This window comes from Pelobates fuscus, chromosome 10, assembly GCF_036172605.1.
Source record: "Pelobates fuscus isolate aPelFus1 chromosome 10, aPelFus1.pri, whole genome shotgun sequence".
Taxonomy (NCBI): Eukaryota; Metazoa; Chordata; class Amphibia; order Anura; family Pelobatidae; genus Pelobates; species Pelobates fuscus.
Genome location: NC_086326.1, coordinates 103375644 through 103394602, shown reverse-complemented (window position 1 = coordinate 103394602; position 18959 = coordinate 103375644). Strand labels below are relative to the sequence as shown.

Below are 18959 nucleotides of genomic sequence, written 5' to 3'. Positions count from 1 at the left end.
GAAGCAGCAGGAAGGGACCCCAGAAAAGAAGTCAAACCTTTCCAATATTTATGACTCCTTAGAATGGGAGTGCCAGAGCAATCCTGATACCATAACCACTGCAGAGTAGCAGAAATGAACAGTAAAAATCACTCTCTGGTTAGCACTCCTGGCAGCTCATCCAGTCCATTATTCGATAGCAAGAGATTTGACAGTACGAAAAATAATGGGACTTTAGAAAAGTTCTCACATAACCTAATGGAATACTTATCTTTAAATTTTGTTAGATACAAGTTTCTCAAGTATTTGATTTTAAATGTCAGACTCAACACTCTGTGGTTCTAAAATTAAAAAAATGTAAAAAAATGTTTTAACAAACCTGCGAAAGGTCACCCAGCACCAGTCTAACAAGGCTCTGGATGTAGAAACAAGCAGGAAGTAATGAAAGCTGTTTCTGATGATCCTGACATTTCTGGACAACGATCTCTGGACTTGGCCTGCGTCGTGGATTCTCCTCACACATTGCAATAAGGATGGATTGAATCTTGGAACCAAGATTCACAGGCTGGAAAATTAATGTTAGTTTCATTAGCCCCTCTTACTTTGCGTCTAAAAGTAAACAGCATTAGAAATTAAGTACTGTCCTACATGGTTAGATTTTCATGTGTGTTGCTGATGATGAGATTTTGTCTTATGAATGTTTTCTGGCACAGAGTGGGACAAAAGGTGAGTATATCTTCTTAAAGGAACACTATAGAGTCAGGAAAACAAATGTGTATTCCTGACCCTATAGTGCTAAAACCACCATCTAGCTCCCCTGCCCCCCCCTTAAATATAGTAAAATCTTACTTTTGTTCAAGACTGTAGCTGCTGGCTCTGCCCCCGATCTGCCTGCTTGGTTGACATCATTAGAAGTGTTAAACAAAAGCCAATCACAATGCTTTCCCATAGGATTGGCTGAGACTGTCAATGAGGCAGATCAGGGGCAGAGCAAACACAAGCCAAACAGAGCCAGGGCCATTCATCATCTTCTCATAGAAATGTGTTGAATCAATACATCTCTATGAGGAAAGTTCAGTGTCTCCAAGCAAAGGGTGGAGAAACTGAATGGCAGTGCTGCACACTGTGCAGCACTGCCCCAGGAAGCATCTCTAATAGCCATCTGAGGAGTGGCCAGTGGAATTATCACTAGGCTGTAATGTAAATACTAAATTGTTTTCTGAAAAGACAGTGTTTACTGCAAAAAGCCTGAAGGAAATTATTATCCTCACCAGAACAAATACAATAAGCTGTACTTATTCTGGGGACTATAGTGTCCCTTTAATGTTAGTGTTACAGGGGCCCCACTAAATCTAAATCAAGAAATAATACTAACATTAGAAATAAATGTTTCTAGTTCTAAGTTTCCCTTTAACACTTCTGTCAGTAAGTAGCTGAAGAATTAATGTCATCAAGGGAGGAAAGACCAGAAGCTAGTAGATATCCTCCCCCAATCTTTCTTTACCTGGCATCATAACAAAGACATGTCTTTGTATCACCCTACTATTGTCATGTCCACTTAAAACAAATAACTGTTTGGGGACTTATTTAAAGGTACACTATAGTAACTAGTGATTTAATTAAATTTAATTACAGCTTAAATGTATTCTATAGTGTATGGAATACGAAGCTGTATTCATTACAGCATAGTTACCTCTGGCCCCACTCCCTTGGGTTAATAAATCCTTTCTGTACTCAACCGATTCCAGCGCCAAACCCCCTCATAGTTGGGTCGGTGCTCTGCCTCCTCCAACGTCATCTGACATATAAACACATTGACAAATACATAGAATAGCTCCGCCTCCACCAACGTGTGCTAATGTGAGTGCTACATTGCACCATGCTGCATTGCTTTCCTATGGGTAATTAACTGACATTGGATGTCCTCATGCACAGCACCAAAAGTCGCCTAACAAGCAGGAAGTGCCTCTAGTGGCTGTTTGATAGTGGCTGTCAGAGAAAATGCATTGTTTACATTACTGCCTAGTAGCACCTCTAGTGGCAGTCATGCATGGAGGCGATGAACATTCCTCATAGAGATGCACTGATTCAATGCATCTCTATGAGGAGATGCTGATTGGCCTAGTGTGGCGTTTTGCCGTAAATGCACAATATCCGCCCAGTGCTTTCCCAACGCATTGTATGTTTGTATTCCTGACACTATTGAATTAATTTAAGCCATTTAGCAGTTACTACGTTCTAAATATATTATATACAAGCAGATTTTAAAGAGAGAAATAGAGTGAGCGAGAACTCTCCATGTATAAAACAAATGTTACAGACCTGATGTCTAGGAATATTGTACTCAGCAGCCCAGTAGAGCGTCATCCCCAAAGAGTACACCATTAGCTGTGGAGAGAAAAATATCTTTATAAATCTATTCAGATAAATACATATTTAATCTTATCCTCTTTCTAGGTGAGTTGGGCAAAGAGAGGGTGAAACCAGATCAGTGGCTGGTATTTAGATTGGAAAGGGTGGCACATTCTAGAGTGACATGGTAGTCAAAGAGTTAAAGAGATTATATAGTGTTAGGAAAATAATGTTGCTTTCCTAACACTATAATGCCCTTGTGCCCTCCCTGCATATAAATGGCTAAAAAAACCTTTATTTACTTACCCGATTCCAGCATCGATCTCCCTTGGCGCTGGGTCAGTACTCTGCCTGATCGGGCCTCATCTGACAGGGGGGCTCATGTGCATGTGTGTCAAGCGCTGCGAGCAAATTAGGTCGCCCCATAGGAAAGCATTGTCAAAGATACACTGACACACACAAATACATACACTGACACACACAGATACACACACTGACACAAAATTGATCTAGTCCTGATGAAAGTTTCTATAGTAACTGAAACGTCGACTTTGTTTGTTGTTCTATGTAATTTTTGGAATTATTTTTAAATGAAATCTCATTTGAAAAGGCTAGAGTGTTTCCTGGATTTGGCATTTTATACTACAGTGTAGCTGAGCACCAGGTAAAGTAAGATTTAATTGTTATAAGTTGGAGGGCAGGACTTTTTGTATTTTGCTTTTTTACATATTTACATAGATATACATACACATTGACCCACAGATACTGACATCTTGACTCACACAGAAGCACACTCTGACGCATACACACACTCAGACACACATATATACACAATGAAAAGCAGGTACACACATAAATACACATACTGACATACATATGCACACACTGACACATACATAGGTACACTGACACATTGACACACACTGACATATACATACCCATACACTGACATATACATACACAGATACACACACTGACATATTGACTCACACAGAAGCACACTCTGAGGCATACACACAAGATACACATACGGACACACATATAGATACAAACACTGATACAATGATACGCACACAAATATACACTGACACATACAGACATACTGACAAATAGATACACACATATAAGCACATTGACATATACATAGAAACACACACTGACACATGCACACTCTGTGACGGTAGTCACCATAACTGGAAGCAGAAGAACACTTTACATAGGTTCCTAAATTGTTCTTATGTTTTAGTCACCCTGTGTCCATTAAAGGTGCAGGGTGTGTATAAAATAATTGGTTGTGGTTAAATGTTTTATGTGCTCCTGCTTGCTGCCAACAAGTTGGATTTGGCTCTCGAGTCTTTACAGCGCCCTCTGTTGGTAGCAACAGCTATATGCACTGCCTGAATAGTAAGGCTTGTTCATTTGCATATTCAGGTAGATTTGCATAGTACTAATTCTGCAGGCAGGAGAGACATTTTGTATTAATTATTGTTTTCCCCACCCATTTATAAATATGTCATTATGTTCATGCATGTTGTCTGATATGATTTGGTTATTTGTATTTTATTGAAGTTGTCACACTACATCTTAAGGTAACGAGCATGTGGGCTAGTCCCGAGTAAAAATAAAGCTAAGTATGTTAGTTCCTTTTGGAACGGTGTATCCTGTGTGGATTTTTAGGGATCCCAGTAAAAGAGTCTTTGGACCTATTGGCTGGCTGTACGATTCATCTGATTCCCCATGGCAAATCAAATAGAGCTAGGCCTGAGAGCTGTAAGTGTCTTTATAAAGACAAGAGGTATTAGCAGTAGAAAGAGGGAAGTGCTTATGCCATTGTATAGAACACTGGTGAGACCTCACTTGGAGTATTGTACGCAGTACTGGAGTCTGTATCTCCTAGAAGGATATTGATACTTTAGAGAGTTTAGAGGGCTACTAAACTGGTTCTTGGATTGCAGGATAAAACTTACAAGGAAAGGTTAAAGGATCTTAACATGTATAGCTTGGAAGAAAGACGAGACGGGGGGGAATAGAAACATTTAAATATATAAAGGGAATCAACACAGTAAAGACTATATTTAACCCCTTAAGACCGGAGGGCGTACTATTACGTCCTTTTTAAAGCGGCTTTAAACACCGCAGGGCGTAATAGTACGCCCTCCGGTCTTTCCTTACTTACCCGGTCGCCGGCGGTCCCACTCCGACGATCACGGTTGGGGGGACTCCCAGGGAGCCCCTCCGCGGCAGATCTTCCTCCTCCGGTCCCCCCCGGCCATGTGAGAGTGAGGTCCTTGCGAGGACCTCACAATCACATGGCCGGGATAGCTGGCTTCTGTATTGCCAGCAGGTGGACTGCCTGTAATGACAGCCCTGCTGGCTGAAAATAATATAAAATAAATGTTAAAAGTGTAAAAAAAGTGTAAAAAAATAATAATATATACTTAGATAATATATATATATGTATTAAGGCCTTTTGGCCTGTAATTGTGGGAGGGGCGTATGACACACCTCTTCCCTACTTAAGGGACACCCCTTACCTGGCTCCATATCGTTCGAGGTCAGCGCTGCATCATTTCCACTTCCGGGTCATCCAGACGCCATTTTACCTGATTACTCCATGAGGTTTTTAAGCAGAGCTGTGTCAGGAATCCAGCCACAGGCTTTTCCGGCCTACCACCTTCTTTCTTCAATCCATCGCCGTGGATGGTGTCCAAGTGACTCACAAACTGTAAGTCAACCTACCCGTTATGCCAGGCATCAGTCCCACGGCACCATGCACGGGTCAGGTCCTCACTTTACGGCTGCATTTTGTCTAAGTCTGTTCTAAAACCATTGCATGTTCATGCATATCATTCGTTTAAACCCCCTACCAGTCTTTGGGTGTACTACAGGCTTCTTAGACATTATCGCATTTCATGTACAAACCAACGAACCACTGCATTTTCGCCTACACACTGACCCCTACCGGTCATTCGGTGTACTACAGGCTTCTTGGACATTATCGCATTTCATGTACAAACCAACGAACCACTGCATTTTCGCCTACACACTGACCCCTACCGGTCATTCAGTGTACTACAGGCTTCTCAGACATTATTGCATTTCATGTAAAAACCAACCTTGCTTCATTTAAACGATTGTCATTTCGGTTTGTGTTTTCTGGTCGGCACTTATTCATAGTATATTCTATGCACGATTGCTGTTCGCATTAAAATGCATACGGTTAAGCTATTCATGCTAACTTCTGTTTCCCTTCATACTAAGATTCGGTTATTCTGCTATGTATTCACATAGATCTTTTTCGTGAGTTACATTTCATCATTTCATGTATTTACATTTGGTTAAGAAGTTGCTTGGTTAAATAGACAGACCATTTTCATGCTATTTTTAAGGTATCACTTATTACATCAGGGTATGAAACCAGCTAACATTTCTGTATAGACATTGGACTCCCACGCTTACTGGAGTTTTTTTTTTTTTTTTATAATTATCCATTTCATTACAATTAAATCAGCCTACGTTACAGGCCTCATTTCTTTGTTGTTAACCATGACACAAGGATTTAATTCCTTTTCATGCATACTCGGGTTGAATCACACGTACTGATCCAACCAATCATACGTTTCCTGCACAGTAATCGGTTAAACTTTCAAATACTTATTTTACACGATCTTAGGTTGTCTATTTTGTTTCAGTTTGCTTATATTATATATATATATGGTTTTAATAATAAGTTATTTTATTTGACAATGCAGATATTACATGTATCTTACTGTTATGGTTAGCCTACATAACGGCTCCTTTTTCTGTCATGCTCGTACGACATACCACGAGTTCAAGGACACGGTCCTATTTTCAAAGAGTATAATGGAGATATGATGTTATTACAACCATGTACATTACGATTACATGGCACTAACTATTCAGGCCATTTCTTATCATACTCATACGATATACCACGAGTATATAAGAACACGGTCCTACCTTCCACAGAGGGTTTCGGGTTGAATCACACGCATTGGTTCAACCACTCATACGTCACGTTACAACATTTTCTGCATAGATTGTCATTTCACATAATTTCACATGGCATTTACAAACTCAGGCCTTTTCTTGACACACTCAGACGACGTAACACGAGTATTCAAGAACACGGCATATACGTCTCACAAGACTTTCGGTTTTTGAATCACACGTTCTGGTTCATACATTCATACGTCACTTTACAGCAACATTTATGATTCTGCATATTGTCACTTCACATTAAAAAGTCCCTTGCATTCCCAGATCAGTTTAGTGACATGCATATCATCTGATCACCTTCCATATATACACATTACACGGCCAATCCCCTGCTGCCAGGTATCGGACTCAGCGTAACGCTTGTCACCAGGCATGGGCAGTCATGTTACTATCATACTCATAGATTTTACACCTCCCACACATACTGCTAGAAGCCCTAATCCCAGCCTATACAGATTACACAGGTCTCACAGGATCTATTCTCACTCTATCCCTTTTTAGGTTTATCCAGGTTTTCATACCTGTCGAATCTCAAAACTTCATACATACTACCAGGTGCGTAAGCCTGCTCACGTTGTAGTTCACATACGTTTCATTCTTCTAGGCCATAGAGTATTGGCAAGTTAGGGGTATAGGCCCAAATAGGTACCTCCCTTCTTGGCATTTCTGCCTATCGTTTAGTGGTCCGCGAGGCCAACACCCCGCCTCAACGTTTCGGAGGCAAATGCCATCGGGCCACACGTGAGTTAGCCGCCTCGCAATATTATAGAGAGGGCCTCACCGGTCACTCCCTCCCCCTGTTTTCTTTTACTATCACCGAGAGGCCTACGATTCCTGCCACTACGACGGGTGGCCTCAATAACCCCTCGCGCCAACTCATAGACAGAGCCTCTCATAGCCACTTGGCAACTAGCAGGGCCTCACCTGTCACAAAACAAGATTAATTTTTCGCCTTTCAGGCCTAGTTAGCCTGCCAGTATCACCCCTGGGGAATCGGTCACTACACCCCTTACCATGGCTGGGTCGGCCGCTGCGACCCCTCCAGCACTGGTTGAGTTGCAATCACTTTCTCCAGCCATCTGTTTCAGGGCACATGCTAAATCTGTGTCCAAATAAAATGTATCCCAAAACTATACTTAACATCAATAAACATTTCTGTACTTACGACATTACTGCCACATCATCCATCTAGACATTTGGTGGAATTCATTATCTCGGGTCTATCAGAAGGATTCACACAGGCCTCATACACATGCCTTCTGGAATCCTGGAATGTCCTAATTTACAATCCGCACAACAAACCCTACAGCGGTGGAGACACTCATAGCCAGGAAGTGGCAGAGGACTTCCTATGGGGGCCCTTCCAGTCCCCTCCGTTCACCACATGGCGGACAAACCCCATCGGTATTGTCACGGGGAAATCTTCTCACAAACAGAGACTTATCATTGATCTATCAACACCTCACACCTCTGCCACTCCTAGTCTGAACTTCCTCATACCCTCTGAGGAATTTTCACTGCAATATTCCACCATAGATCACGCCATTACGGCTATCATGCAGGCAGGGGCCGGAGCATGGCTCAGTAAGACTGATATCACAATGCTTTCAAGTTACTGCCTATCCACCCTACACTGTGTCACCTGCATGGTACTACTATTTTGCTCACGTTTAACATTTAGGTTCCAAAGTAGTCCGGCCATTTTCGACGTATTCGCCGAAACCCTATGCTGGTTTTATTAAATATAGCCAGATGCCCTACAGTTATACATTATCTGGATGATTTCTTACTGGTCGAGGAGAATATTTCCCCTCCCAGTAGCCTAAAAGAAACCATCAGTCTATTCGAACAGGTGGGTGTCCCAGTCTCCTCCACAAAGACTGAAGGACCAGATACCTTCATCACATTCCTGGGTATCATACTAGACTCAGCCACCATGCAAGCTAGCCTGCCACGCCCAAGGTAGAAAACATTCTGATCAACATAATCTCTACATACAACTCGGTACTTGCAACCGCAAGAATTACAGTCTCTGCTTGGGTCACTGAATTTTGCCATTCGCATCATACCTCAAGGCCGGGCTTTCATCTCACAACTCCTTTACATGTTTCCCACTTTTAGACATGATGGACACAGGTCACCCCTGGATACCCAAGCCACGGCAGGCGTAATTATGTGGAGAAAATTTTTAACCACCTTGAATGGTAAAAGCATGTTCCTTCCAAAATTGTCTGACTCCTCACCTACCATTTGGTCAGACGCGGCGTCTACCACAGGTTTTGCAGCAATTTTTCAGGAACGAATGGCTTTGGGGCAGCTGGCCTTCAGACGTTCAGGACCTGGAGGGTTTTTCCACTACCTCAGCTCTGTTTGAGATATATCCCATCGTGACGGTTGCCGTGGCATGGGTGCATTTATGGGCAGGTTCGTCTGTACGTTGCTACTCAGACAACCAAGTAACTTGTCACATTATAAACAAGGCTGATCCAAATCACTGACTATTATGAGATTCTTGAGGAAACTCACTTGGCTGGCTGCATGTCATAATTTTCTCTTGTTTTGTATTCATGTTCCAGGTGTATGTAACACTGCTGCTGACAATTTGTCTCGCTTTAATTTCCAGGCTTTTCGTCAAATACTCCCGTCAGCCGCACTCACAGCCACGAACACCCCACTATTCCACCATCTAGTAATGGACTAGATGCTATTATGCAACATAGCAGAACATTGTCCCAATTAGCACTGTCTACTAATACCCGGGAAACTTACGATAGAGCTTTCATTTGATTTAAAGATTCCTTTCTGAACACAACATCTTACAACCTTTCATCGTGACATCCTGGTTGGGCTTTGCTTCTTTTTGCCACCTCAAACTCAAACTATCATACAACACAATCAAACCATATCTGACAGGCATCCAACATCACATGCTAACTTTACAACCAGACAAATCAAGTGTCCTCCTACCAATTAAGAACATCCTTAGGGGTATTCAGAGATCCGAACCCCCACGTACGGCCCAGAGGCTACCCATAGATTTCCATATTTTTAAAGACTTATACAATTCACTAGATTTAAACCCTTTGCCAACAACACAAACCTCATCGTTAAAAGCGCCATATACGTAGCCTTGTTTATGGTTTCTTGAGACCAAGAGAATTTACCGCCATCAGCACAACACAGCCCACTCACATCCTACTTCATTCACACTTAACAAAACACATGGACTATTATATCTTGACTCTGCCTCACTCCAAAACCAGTCAACATGCACTTTCAGTAGAGGTTAAGTACTATCCTACTCACAACAGGTGGAGCCCCGTCAAACTACTGGACTCATATACCCAGCATAACAACGAACCACCATCTCAACCACTTTCAGTCTACAAGGTTCGGTACTCACTACCACCACCTTTATGACACACGTCAGGTCTTTACTTACACAGCTGGGCCTCAAATCAGCTAACTATTCGGGCCACTCCTTCCGCATAGGAGCGGCCTCCACAGCATCCAGTGCAAACATTCCAGTTCATGTCATCAAGTCACTAGGGCGCTGGAAATCATCGGCTTACTCTAGATACATACCTAACCCGGTACAAGAAGTAAGAAATGCCTTTCAAGACATGTCTGGTTAAAGTATGTATATTGCTGGTATGTAATAAATTTGATATTCTACTTTTGCCCTCTTTATTTACAGGCCTACCTCATCGTCGGTTCCGGCACACCACGACCGACTTGCTCTTTTAATACCATCCTACACTTATCAGTGTTTGTATCTTCTGTACTATCATGAGCCCTTAACACAAGTATTAAGGCCTTTTGGCCTGTAATTGTGGGAGGGGCGTATGACACACCTCTTCCCTACTTAAGGGACACCCCTTACCTGGCTCCATATCGTTCGAGGTCAGCGCTGCATCACCCCCCCACCCACTCCTCATTATTAACTCCTTTTCTCTTTACATTTCTTCTTGGTGGGCCCTCTTTATTTACAGGCCTACCTCATCGTCGGTTCCGGCACACCACGACCGACTTGCTCTTTTAATACCATCCTACACTTATCAGTGTTTGTATCTTCTGTACTATCATGAGCCCTTAACACAAATATATATATATATATGATCTAAGTATATATATACACATATACATACACACACGTACACTGTATAGGTGTATTTTACTATTAATATATATATAATTATATATATATATTAATATCAAATTACACGTAGACTGATACTGATTAAATATATATATAATTATTATTATATATATATTTATATATAATATAAAAAAATTAAATATGTAAATACGTTAAAAAATTAAATAAATAAAATAATTTTAAAAAAATAATTAAAAAAATATATAGATGTGTGTTATTTCGTTCTAACTGTATTGTGATATTAATATATATATATTTATATCAAAAACACGTAGAACGAAATAATATATATATCTACATACATAAATATATACGTATATATCACTATATATATACCTATATATAAATAAAAATATTAAAAAAATTATATATATATATATATATATATATATATATATATATACATATATATTCACATACGTATATATATACATATATTCATTCTACATATATATTTATGTAATATTTTTACATAATTGGGTATCTTAATTAATTACAATTAGCGGGACCTGCCTGACAACCCATGCCGAAAGTAAAGGGAATTTAATTTGCTAGCACAATATTTAACCCTATAACTTTCCAAGACATCATAAAACCTGTACATGGGGGGTACTGTTCTACTCGGGGGACTTCGCTGAACACAAATATTAGTGTTTCAAAACAGTAAAATGTATTTTTCACTCACAAACAGCACTTACACGGACGATATTATTGCTGCGATACTTTTTACTGTTTTGAAACACACATATTTGTGTTCAGCAAAGTCTCCTGAGTATAACAGTACCCCTCATGTACAGGTTTTATGGTGTTTTCAAATGTTACAGCGTCAAATATAAGGCTTGTGTTTCATTTTTTTCACATTACAATTTGCCAGATTGGGTACCTTGCCTTTGAGACCCTATGGTAGCCCAAGAATGAAAATTACCCCTATGATGGCATACCATTTGCAATAGTAGACAACCCAAGGTATTGCAAACGGGGTATGTCCAGTCTTTATAGTAGCCACTTAGTCACAAACACTAGCCAAAATTTGCGTTTTTTGCATTTTTCACACACAAACAAATACTAACGCTAACTTTGGCCAGTGTTTGTGACCAAATGGCTACTAAAAAAGACTGGACATACCCCATTTGCAATACCTTGGGTTGTCTACTATTGCAAATGGTCTGCCATTATGAGTGTAAATTTCATTCCTGGGCTACTATAAAGTCCCAAAGGCAACGTAACCAATCTGGCAAATTTCAATTTCACATGTAACGTGCTATATTTGACTCCGTAACTTCCCAAAACTCCATAAAACCTGTACATAGGGGGTACTGTTTTACACGTGAGACTTTGCTGAATACAAATATGTGTATTTTATTGCAGTAAAAGCAAACAGTATTATGACGTTGACAGTTAAAATATCATGTAGAACTAAAAAAATAACATTTCTTATTTTCTCCCATCTTTTTCATTATAAATTATGTTTCATAGCTAAATATTTGATATTAAATGAAAGCCCTGTTTCCCCTGAATAAAATTATATATAATAAGGGCGGGGGAGGTGCATTTAATATGAAAGAGGTGAATTACGGTTGGACAGACATATAGCGCAAATGCCAGGTTTTGTTTACATTTTGTTTCGTTCACAACGTGTACATTTGGCTCCGTCCTTAAAGGGACACTCCAGGCACCCAGACCACTTCTGCTCATTGGAGTGGTCTGGGTGCCAACTCCCACTACCCTTAACCCTGCAAGTGTAATTATTGCAGTTTTTTTTAAACTGCAATAATTACCTTGCAGGGTTAAGTCCTCCCCTAGTGGCTGTCTATTAGACAGCCACTAGAGGACACTTCCTGCTCTATAGCACAGGTTTTCTGTGCTAGAGCGTCGCTGGACGTCCTCATGCTGTGTGAGAACCTCCAGCGTCGCTCTATTCCCCATAGGGAAGCATTGAAATTCATTTTCAATGCATTCCTATGGGGTGCGCTAATGCGCATGCACGGCATTGCCGCGCATGCGCATTAGGTCTCCTCGGCCGGCGGGCGAGATCAGTCTCGCCCAGCGGCCGACGTAAGCAGAATGAGGAGCGGCGGGGGAGGAGGAAGCAGCGACGTGGGACCTGTCGCTGCCTCTGGTAAGTCACTGAAGGGGTTTTCACCCCTTCAGCAACTGGGGATTGGGGGGTGGGAGGGAGAGGGACCCTCCAGTGCCAGGAAAACGGATTGTTTTCCTGGCACTGGAGTTTCCCTTTAAGGGGTTAAAAGAAGAAAAACTACCACAACAAGAGGACATAGTCTTAAATCAGAGGGACAAAGGTTTAAAAATAATATCAGGAAGTATCACTTTACTGAGAGAGTAGTGGATGCATGGAATAGCCTTCCAGCTAAAGTGGTAGAGGTCAACACAGTGAAGGAGTTTTAGCATGCGTGGGATATGCATAAGGCTATCCTAGACATACGATAAGGACTAATGAAAGTATATAGGAAATTGGGCAGACTAGATGGGCCGAATAGTTCTTATCTGTCGTCACATTCTATGTTTTTATGTTTAAGAGCTATCACATTGCAGGCAGAGGAATAGGCAGAGGGGACAATACTTGCCTTTAAGGAAAGATGCAGAGGAATAGGCAGAGGGGACAATACCTGTCTGGAAGGAAATAGCTCCAGAGAGACCCCAGTCAAACTACGGCTGGGACTGAAGCATTCTATGGTGCTGGGTCTGTCTTTGCTCTCCCCTTCATGTCCCTCCTCCTTCTCTGTCCCACGCAATGCGCTCTGTAAATATCTGGTAGGAAGGCTGACACTTCCTCCAAAGCTGTCCATCAGGTGGCCCATTGAGCTGGGCCCCCCAAACATGCAGGCTCCAGTGCAGCCGGAGGTAGTTCCGCCACTGTCGCTATTAATTTATTCAATTTTCCTTGCTATATTTTTGTTTGCTCAAACACCCATTTTAAAATCTCCTTTCCAGTCTGTCCAAAAAACGACTGCCCTGAATGAAATATTGGGTCTTGAGCAGTTTCCACTTCTGTCCCATATAACTGGTTGATGGAGATAAACAGTGATTGTGGTGCTATTAACCTTTTTTTGAAATAATTCTCATTTCTTTAACAGGTGTGGTGGGTGCATAGGTATATCTGCCCTTCAGATGGCAATTACCATGGAAAGGCAATTAGGATGATAACTATGGAATCATAAAATAAAGAACCTCTTACCTCCTTTGTGTTAGTAGGCTCCTGAGTCACTTCTGGGGCTCTAAATGGAGCAGCTTTGTGGCAAAATCCATTCTGGAAAGACAAATTCCCAGAACACGAAATAACAAGTGACCAGGGTGAGATGTCTACCCATGTTTTGGAATCTGGAAAAAAAAGTAAACATCAGAGTTTGCATAAGGTATTTTTATTTTATTTTATGTTTTTTGTGACTATGAATGAATATGAAATATTATGAGTTACTTTGCCAACTTGAGAAGGAAAAAAACAACAAAAAGTGAGCATTATGTTGTGAGGGTTGATGCTGTGTGTAATAAACCGAACAATCTTAACAATTTCAAAAATCATGAGTTTTGAATTTGGGAAGTGTCAAAAATCAAGTTAAAAATCGAGTATCATAAATTCAGAATAATGCTTCAACTTAAGTTCAAATTTGCATCAAGAATGCAATGATTTTTTAAAGGAACATTTCAAACCCATAATGTACTTCAGCGTGGAAAAATGCTTTAGGGGTTAATTGCATGCCCCCTCTTGACCTGTTTCATAAAAATGCTGATTTCAAAATAATTTGTCACTTTTAATAACTGATTTGGAACAAATTTGGAACATCCCCTGACAGTTAAAGGAACAGTGAAACGTTAGGAATACAAATCTAAATTCCTAATGCCGTAGTGGCCTAGACACCATTTAGGTGACCAGGCCCCCACTGCCAGGAAGCAAAAAGGGTATTTTACTATCCTTTTCACCTAACTGAATCTCTCCCTCTTTTCGCACAGAAAAACATAGGCTGGCCACACAAATGCTGTGCTGCACCAATTAGATGGTCTTTCTGAGACCACTAGGTTAAAGTAGCAGAGTTTTAATCTGCTATTTTACGTTGACCCCTCTGCAGAACAGCAAGGTTTTTTTTTACTGCAGACTTAAAATGGGGGGCACTTGGCACTCAGACCCAAGGGTAAACCAGGGCCCCCCCACCAAAGAAGCCAAGCGGTGACCGCAATGCCATGCTCCCCAGCCGGCCCCTGATAACGAGGGGGGAGAGGGAGAAATGGGTTGGACTTTCAGGTCAAGTTCTCCGCTCCTACTACTGTATCAGAGCATTGTCACAGGTAACCGCAGCAATGTTCTGATAAATTTCCCAGAGCCCAACGGAAGGAGGTTCCGACAAGCCACATTTCACACTGGACCTCCAGCTTTTTCTAACTTTCCCCTCAGTCCCTTATCGACCACGCTACTTCCCCTAACCCCCATATACTGTCTTAACCCCTACTACAGCGCCTAGCCCTTCACTACTGCTTCTAAAACCCCCACTACAGCTCCTAACCCCGCATTAGCCTCTGACTCCCCCTCTATTGCCCCTAAGCCCCAATACTGCCCCTAACTCTCACTATTGCCTATAACCCCACTAGAGCTCCTAACCCCCAACTGCTGCTACTAAACCCCACTACAGCCCCTAACCCTCACTACTGCCTTTAATATCCAGTACAGCTCCTAACCCTCACTACTGCTCCTAACCCAAAATATAGCTTCTAATGCCCACTACAGCCCTCCTTCTCTAGTACAGCTACTTAATCCCACTACTGCACCTAACTCCGACTACAGCCCTTATTCTCAATATACATCCCCAAACCGCCCACCAGACATGTGCAATTTGTTTTGGTCCAAATTTAAATTCGGCCGAATTTCAGCAATTCGGACATTCGGATGCTTCCGAATGTCCAAAGTGCCGAACTGCCGAATTTCGGAAGTGCCAAAGTGCTATGGATTTCTGAAAAGTGGCAAAACAGGAGTGGGAGGAAAAATTAAGGTAATGATGACAGGAATCTAACCCTAACCCCTAACCCTACCCCTAACGCTACCCACAACAAAGTGTGCTTCATTTCCGGTGGTCAGAGCAATTTCCCCACAATTCTCGCCTTTCCTCCATGTTCCAGCAAAGCCTCCTTTCACTTTTTCATTTTAGACAGAACGCTGGCAAAACTACCGAATTGCATCCTAACAGAATGAGAACAGTTTCTACATTCATGCTAGGACGCAATTTGGGACTTTGTTCGTTTGGAATTTCATTCAAATAACTCCCACAGTATTAGGGAGCTATCTACCAAAAGGCTGAAAAACGTAATTGGTCTTTCAGACAAATTTACTATTACTAAGTAAAGATTACTTAGTATTAGTAAATAATCTGCCCCTACTCACTATACCGCGAGTAGGGGCATGTCTATTAAACAATGAGCAGCCTGCGTATCCCCCCTCGCGAGCCCCCATCCGTACCGCGAGAGTGGGGGCTATAAAACTAAGCTGGTCCCCCACCCCCGGTGCCCACCCATGTGCGACGGGTGGGGGGCATAAATAACAATAAGGGGGGGGACCTATTGTCCTTCCCCCTGGCCCCCACCCCTGAGCAGCAGGTGTGGGCCCTTAATAACAATAAGGTGGGAGGGCCTAATGTCCTCCTCCCCAGCCCCCACCCCTGAGCGGCGAGTGGAGACCCTAAATAACAATAAGGGGGGGACCTATTGTCCTCTTAATGAGTGGGGGAGGACCTATTGTCCTTCCCCCCTGGCCCCCACCCATGACCGGTGGGTGTAGGCCCTAAATGAAAATGTTAACCATCCCCAGGTGACTAGGGGTCCCCAAGCCCACCAAAGAAAAATTAATTAATAAACCCCTACCTACCCCCTCACCCTATAAAAAGTGAGAAGGGAACAAGAGAACTAAATACCTGTAAAAAATAAATCTTCTTTTTTCAGCCCCAAAATAAGCCAAATAAAAATCTATAATACCCGTCGCACTTTAAAAATAAAATAAAAAACCTGAGCGCAAAAAAAGGAATCAGACGAAAAAAGAAAAAAAAACAGACACTAAAAAAGTAATCCATCTTCACCCATGGAGGGCATGGCGCAGACTGAGCCGCTCATGGGTGGGGGCTGGGTGGAGGACAAAAGGTCCCCACCCCTTGTCGTACTTTAGAACCCCCACCCGCCACTCTGGGGTGGTGGCCGGGGGGAGGACAATAGGTTCCCCCCTTATTCTAATTTAGGGTCCTCACCCGCTGCTCAGTGGTAGGAGCTGGGGGGGAGGACAATAGGTCCCCCCCACATTTTCAATTAGGGCCCCTACCCACCGCTTAGAGGTGGGTGCCAGGGGGGAGGACAATAGGTCCCCCCTTTATTGTAATTTAGGGCCCCCGCCTGCCTCTCAGGGGTTGGAGCCGTGAAGAGCAATAGGTCCCCCATTCAGTTTAATAGCCCCCATTCGCGCAGAACGGCTGGGGGGCTCTGGAGGAGGGGGTACTAGGTGTTTTTTTGTTGTTTTTTTTTAACTGTGAGCAGCCAGAGGCTGTTTAATAGACATACAACCCTACTCGCGGTATAGCGAGTAGGGGCAGATTATTTACTAATACTAAGTAATCTTTACTTAGTGTCAGTAAATTTGGTCTTTCAGCCTTTTGGTAGATAGCTCACTAATACCGTGGGAATTAGGGAGCTATCTACTAAGCGGCTGCAAGATGCAGCCGCGGCACGAATAGGATCAGAGTTTCATTCATTTGAATATAATTCCAATACGAACAAATCCTGAATTGCATCCTAACATGAATGGAGAAACTGTTCTCATTCTGTTAGGACGCAATTCGGTAGTTTCCACAGCGTTCTGTCTAAAAAGCCTGGAACGTTCGGGAAAAGTGGAAGGTGAGAATTGTGGGGAACACGGAGAACACAGGAACACGGAGGAAAGGTGAGAATTGTGCGGAAATTGCTCTGACCACCGGAAATGAAGCACACTTTGTTCCTCTGCTTGTCATAGCTGGTCAGACGTAGGAAACCTCCATAAGACAAATAGTCCCTAGTTTGTCTTGTGATTTTAAAGAAAACTAGAGCAGACAGGAAGAAATGAAGAACAGATCCTGACAGAGGGAGAGAAGAGGATTGGGGAAAGGCAAGTTTGACACGACAGTGCCGCTTTAACCCCTTAAGGACCAAACTTCTGGAATAAAAGGGAATTATAACATGTCACACATGTCATGTGTCCTTAAGGGGTTAAGCTTGCGTCTGATCAGCTAGCCAATCAGGCTCCGCCCACCCTCATTTTTCTTTACACATTACAAATCCAAATTCTATCTGAAAATGTAACGTGTTGATAATCAAACTAAAACACAGGAAAACCAAATCATCTTACATCTATACCTTACATCTATCCTCCATGCATTAAATCTCAGGTGCAAAAGCCCCAAGAAGAGACCAAAATCCACTGGTATTATATGTATGCAGATAGATAGCAATACCCAACTTCTGTCTTTCACAAAACAATTAGACTTGGATTTTGATGATGTTTGGCACTGCTCTAAAGTGTTAAAATACTGTAGAATACAATGGAAAATTAAATCAGCCTTAAATCAAGCAGGCATTAGGTATATTGCAAGCGTTACTGTATTCATTTTTCTTTGATTTTATCATTTTTTTGTTTTTGGAACATGTTTTGGAATATTTCACTAGTTGTTTCAACAAATGTAAATATCGCTCACCATTATTAGAAAGCTTCAAAATCTGTTCTGAAGCAGCATTCAGTAGAGCCCACACTTCCTTCTCACATAGAGGGCTTCCCCGAGCCCTCATGACCTCTGAGAGAGATGCATATGTGCCGTTCATGGTAGCTGTAATACATAAAGAGACATATACATATATACTATTTTGGGACAACCAGGGAGAGCTGAACATGATCCTCATGTGTTTTTTCTTTGTTTTATAACAATTATTTGTGAACTCAAATCTAGTCTCACAGGTTTATTCACTAAGAGAGAATTCAAAGTGAATTTCAAATTTAAGGTCAAAGTAGCCGAGCTGAAAGTATTGCTGAATTTGTCCAGTTTTCTTATTTTGGCCCTAATTTGGAAATTATTTTTTAAATTCACTTTGAATCCTCACTTTAGTGAGTAACCCTTTCAACTGTGAGTGGATAGAAGAGACTCACCATAAGCCTTTAATTAGAACTATTTTGTTACCACAAGTGCATTAAAGGGACACTACAGGCACCCAGACCACTTCTGCCCATTGGAGTGGTCTGGGTGCCATCTCCCACTACTCTTAACCCTGCAACTGTAATTAAAGCAGTTATTTTTATAAACTGCAATAATTACATTGCAGGGTTAACTCCACCTCTAGTGGCTGTCTACTAGATAGCCACTAGAGGTCACTTCCTGATTCATAGCAAAGATTTTCTTTGCTAGAGCGTCGCTGGACGTCCTCACACTGTGTGAGG

At 41.9% G+C, this 18959-nt stretch overlaps 1 protein-coding gene across 1 annotated transcript in view; it reads right to left on the bottom strand.

Annotated features, from left to right (window-relative positions):
- Positions 1-18353, bottom strand: part of FRMPD2 (FERM and PDZ domain containing 2) — a 130754-nt gene extending 112401 nt beyond the window's left edge. Inside the window, exons 1-4 of the mRNA XM_063433858.1 lie at positions 18226-18353; positions 13707-13849; positions 2302-2367; positions 359-544 (exon numbers count right to left, since the gene is read on the bottom strand). Coding sequence (XP_063289928.1) covers positions 359-544; positions 2302-2367; positions 13707-13849; positions 18226-18349 — 519 coding nt within the window. The 5' untranslated portion in view covers positions 18350-18353. The remainder of the gene's footprint in view (positions 1-358; positions 545-2301; positions 2368-13706; positions 13850-18225) is intronic.
- Positions 18354-18959: the final 606 nt, after the last annotated feature.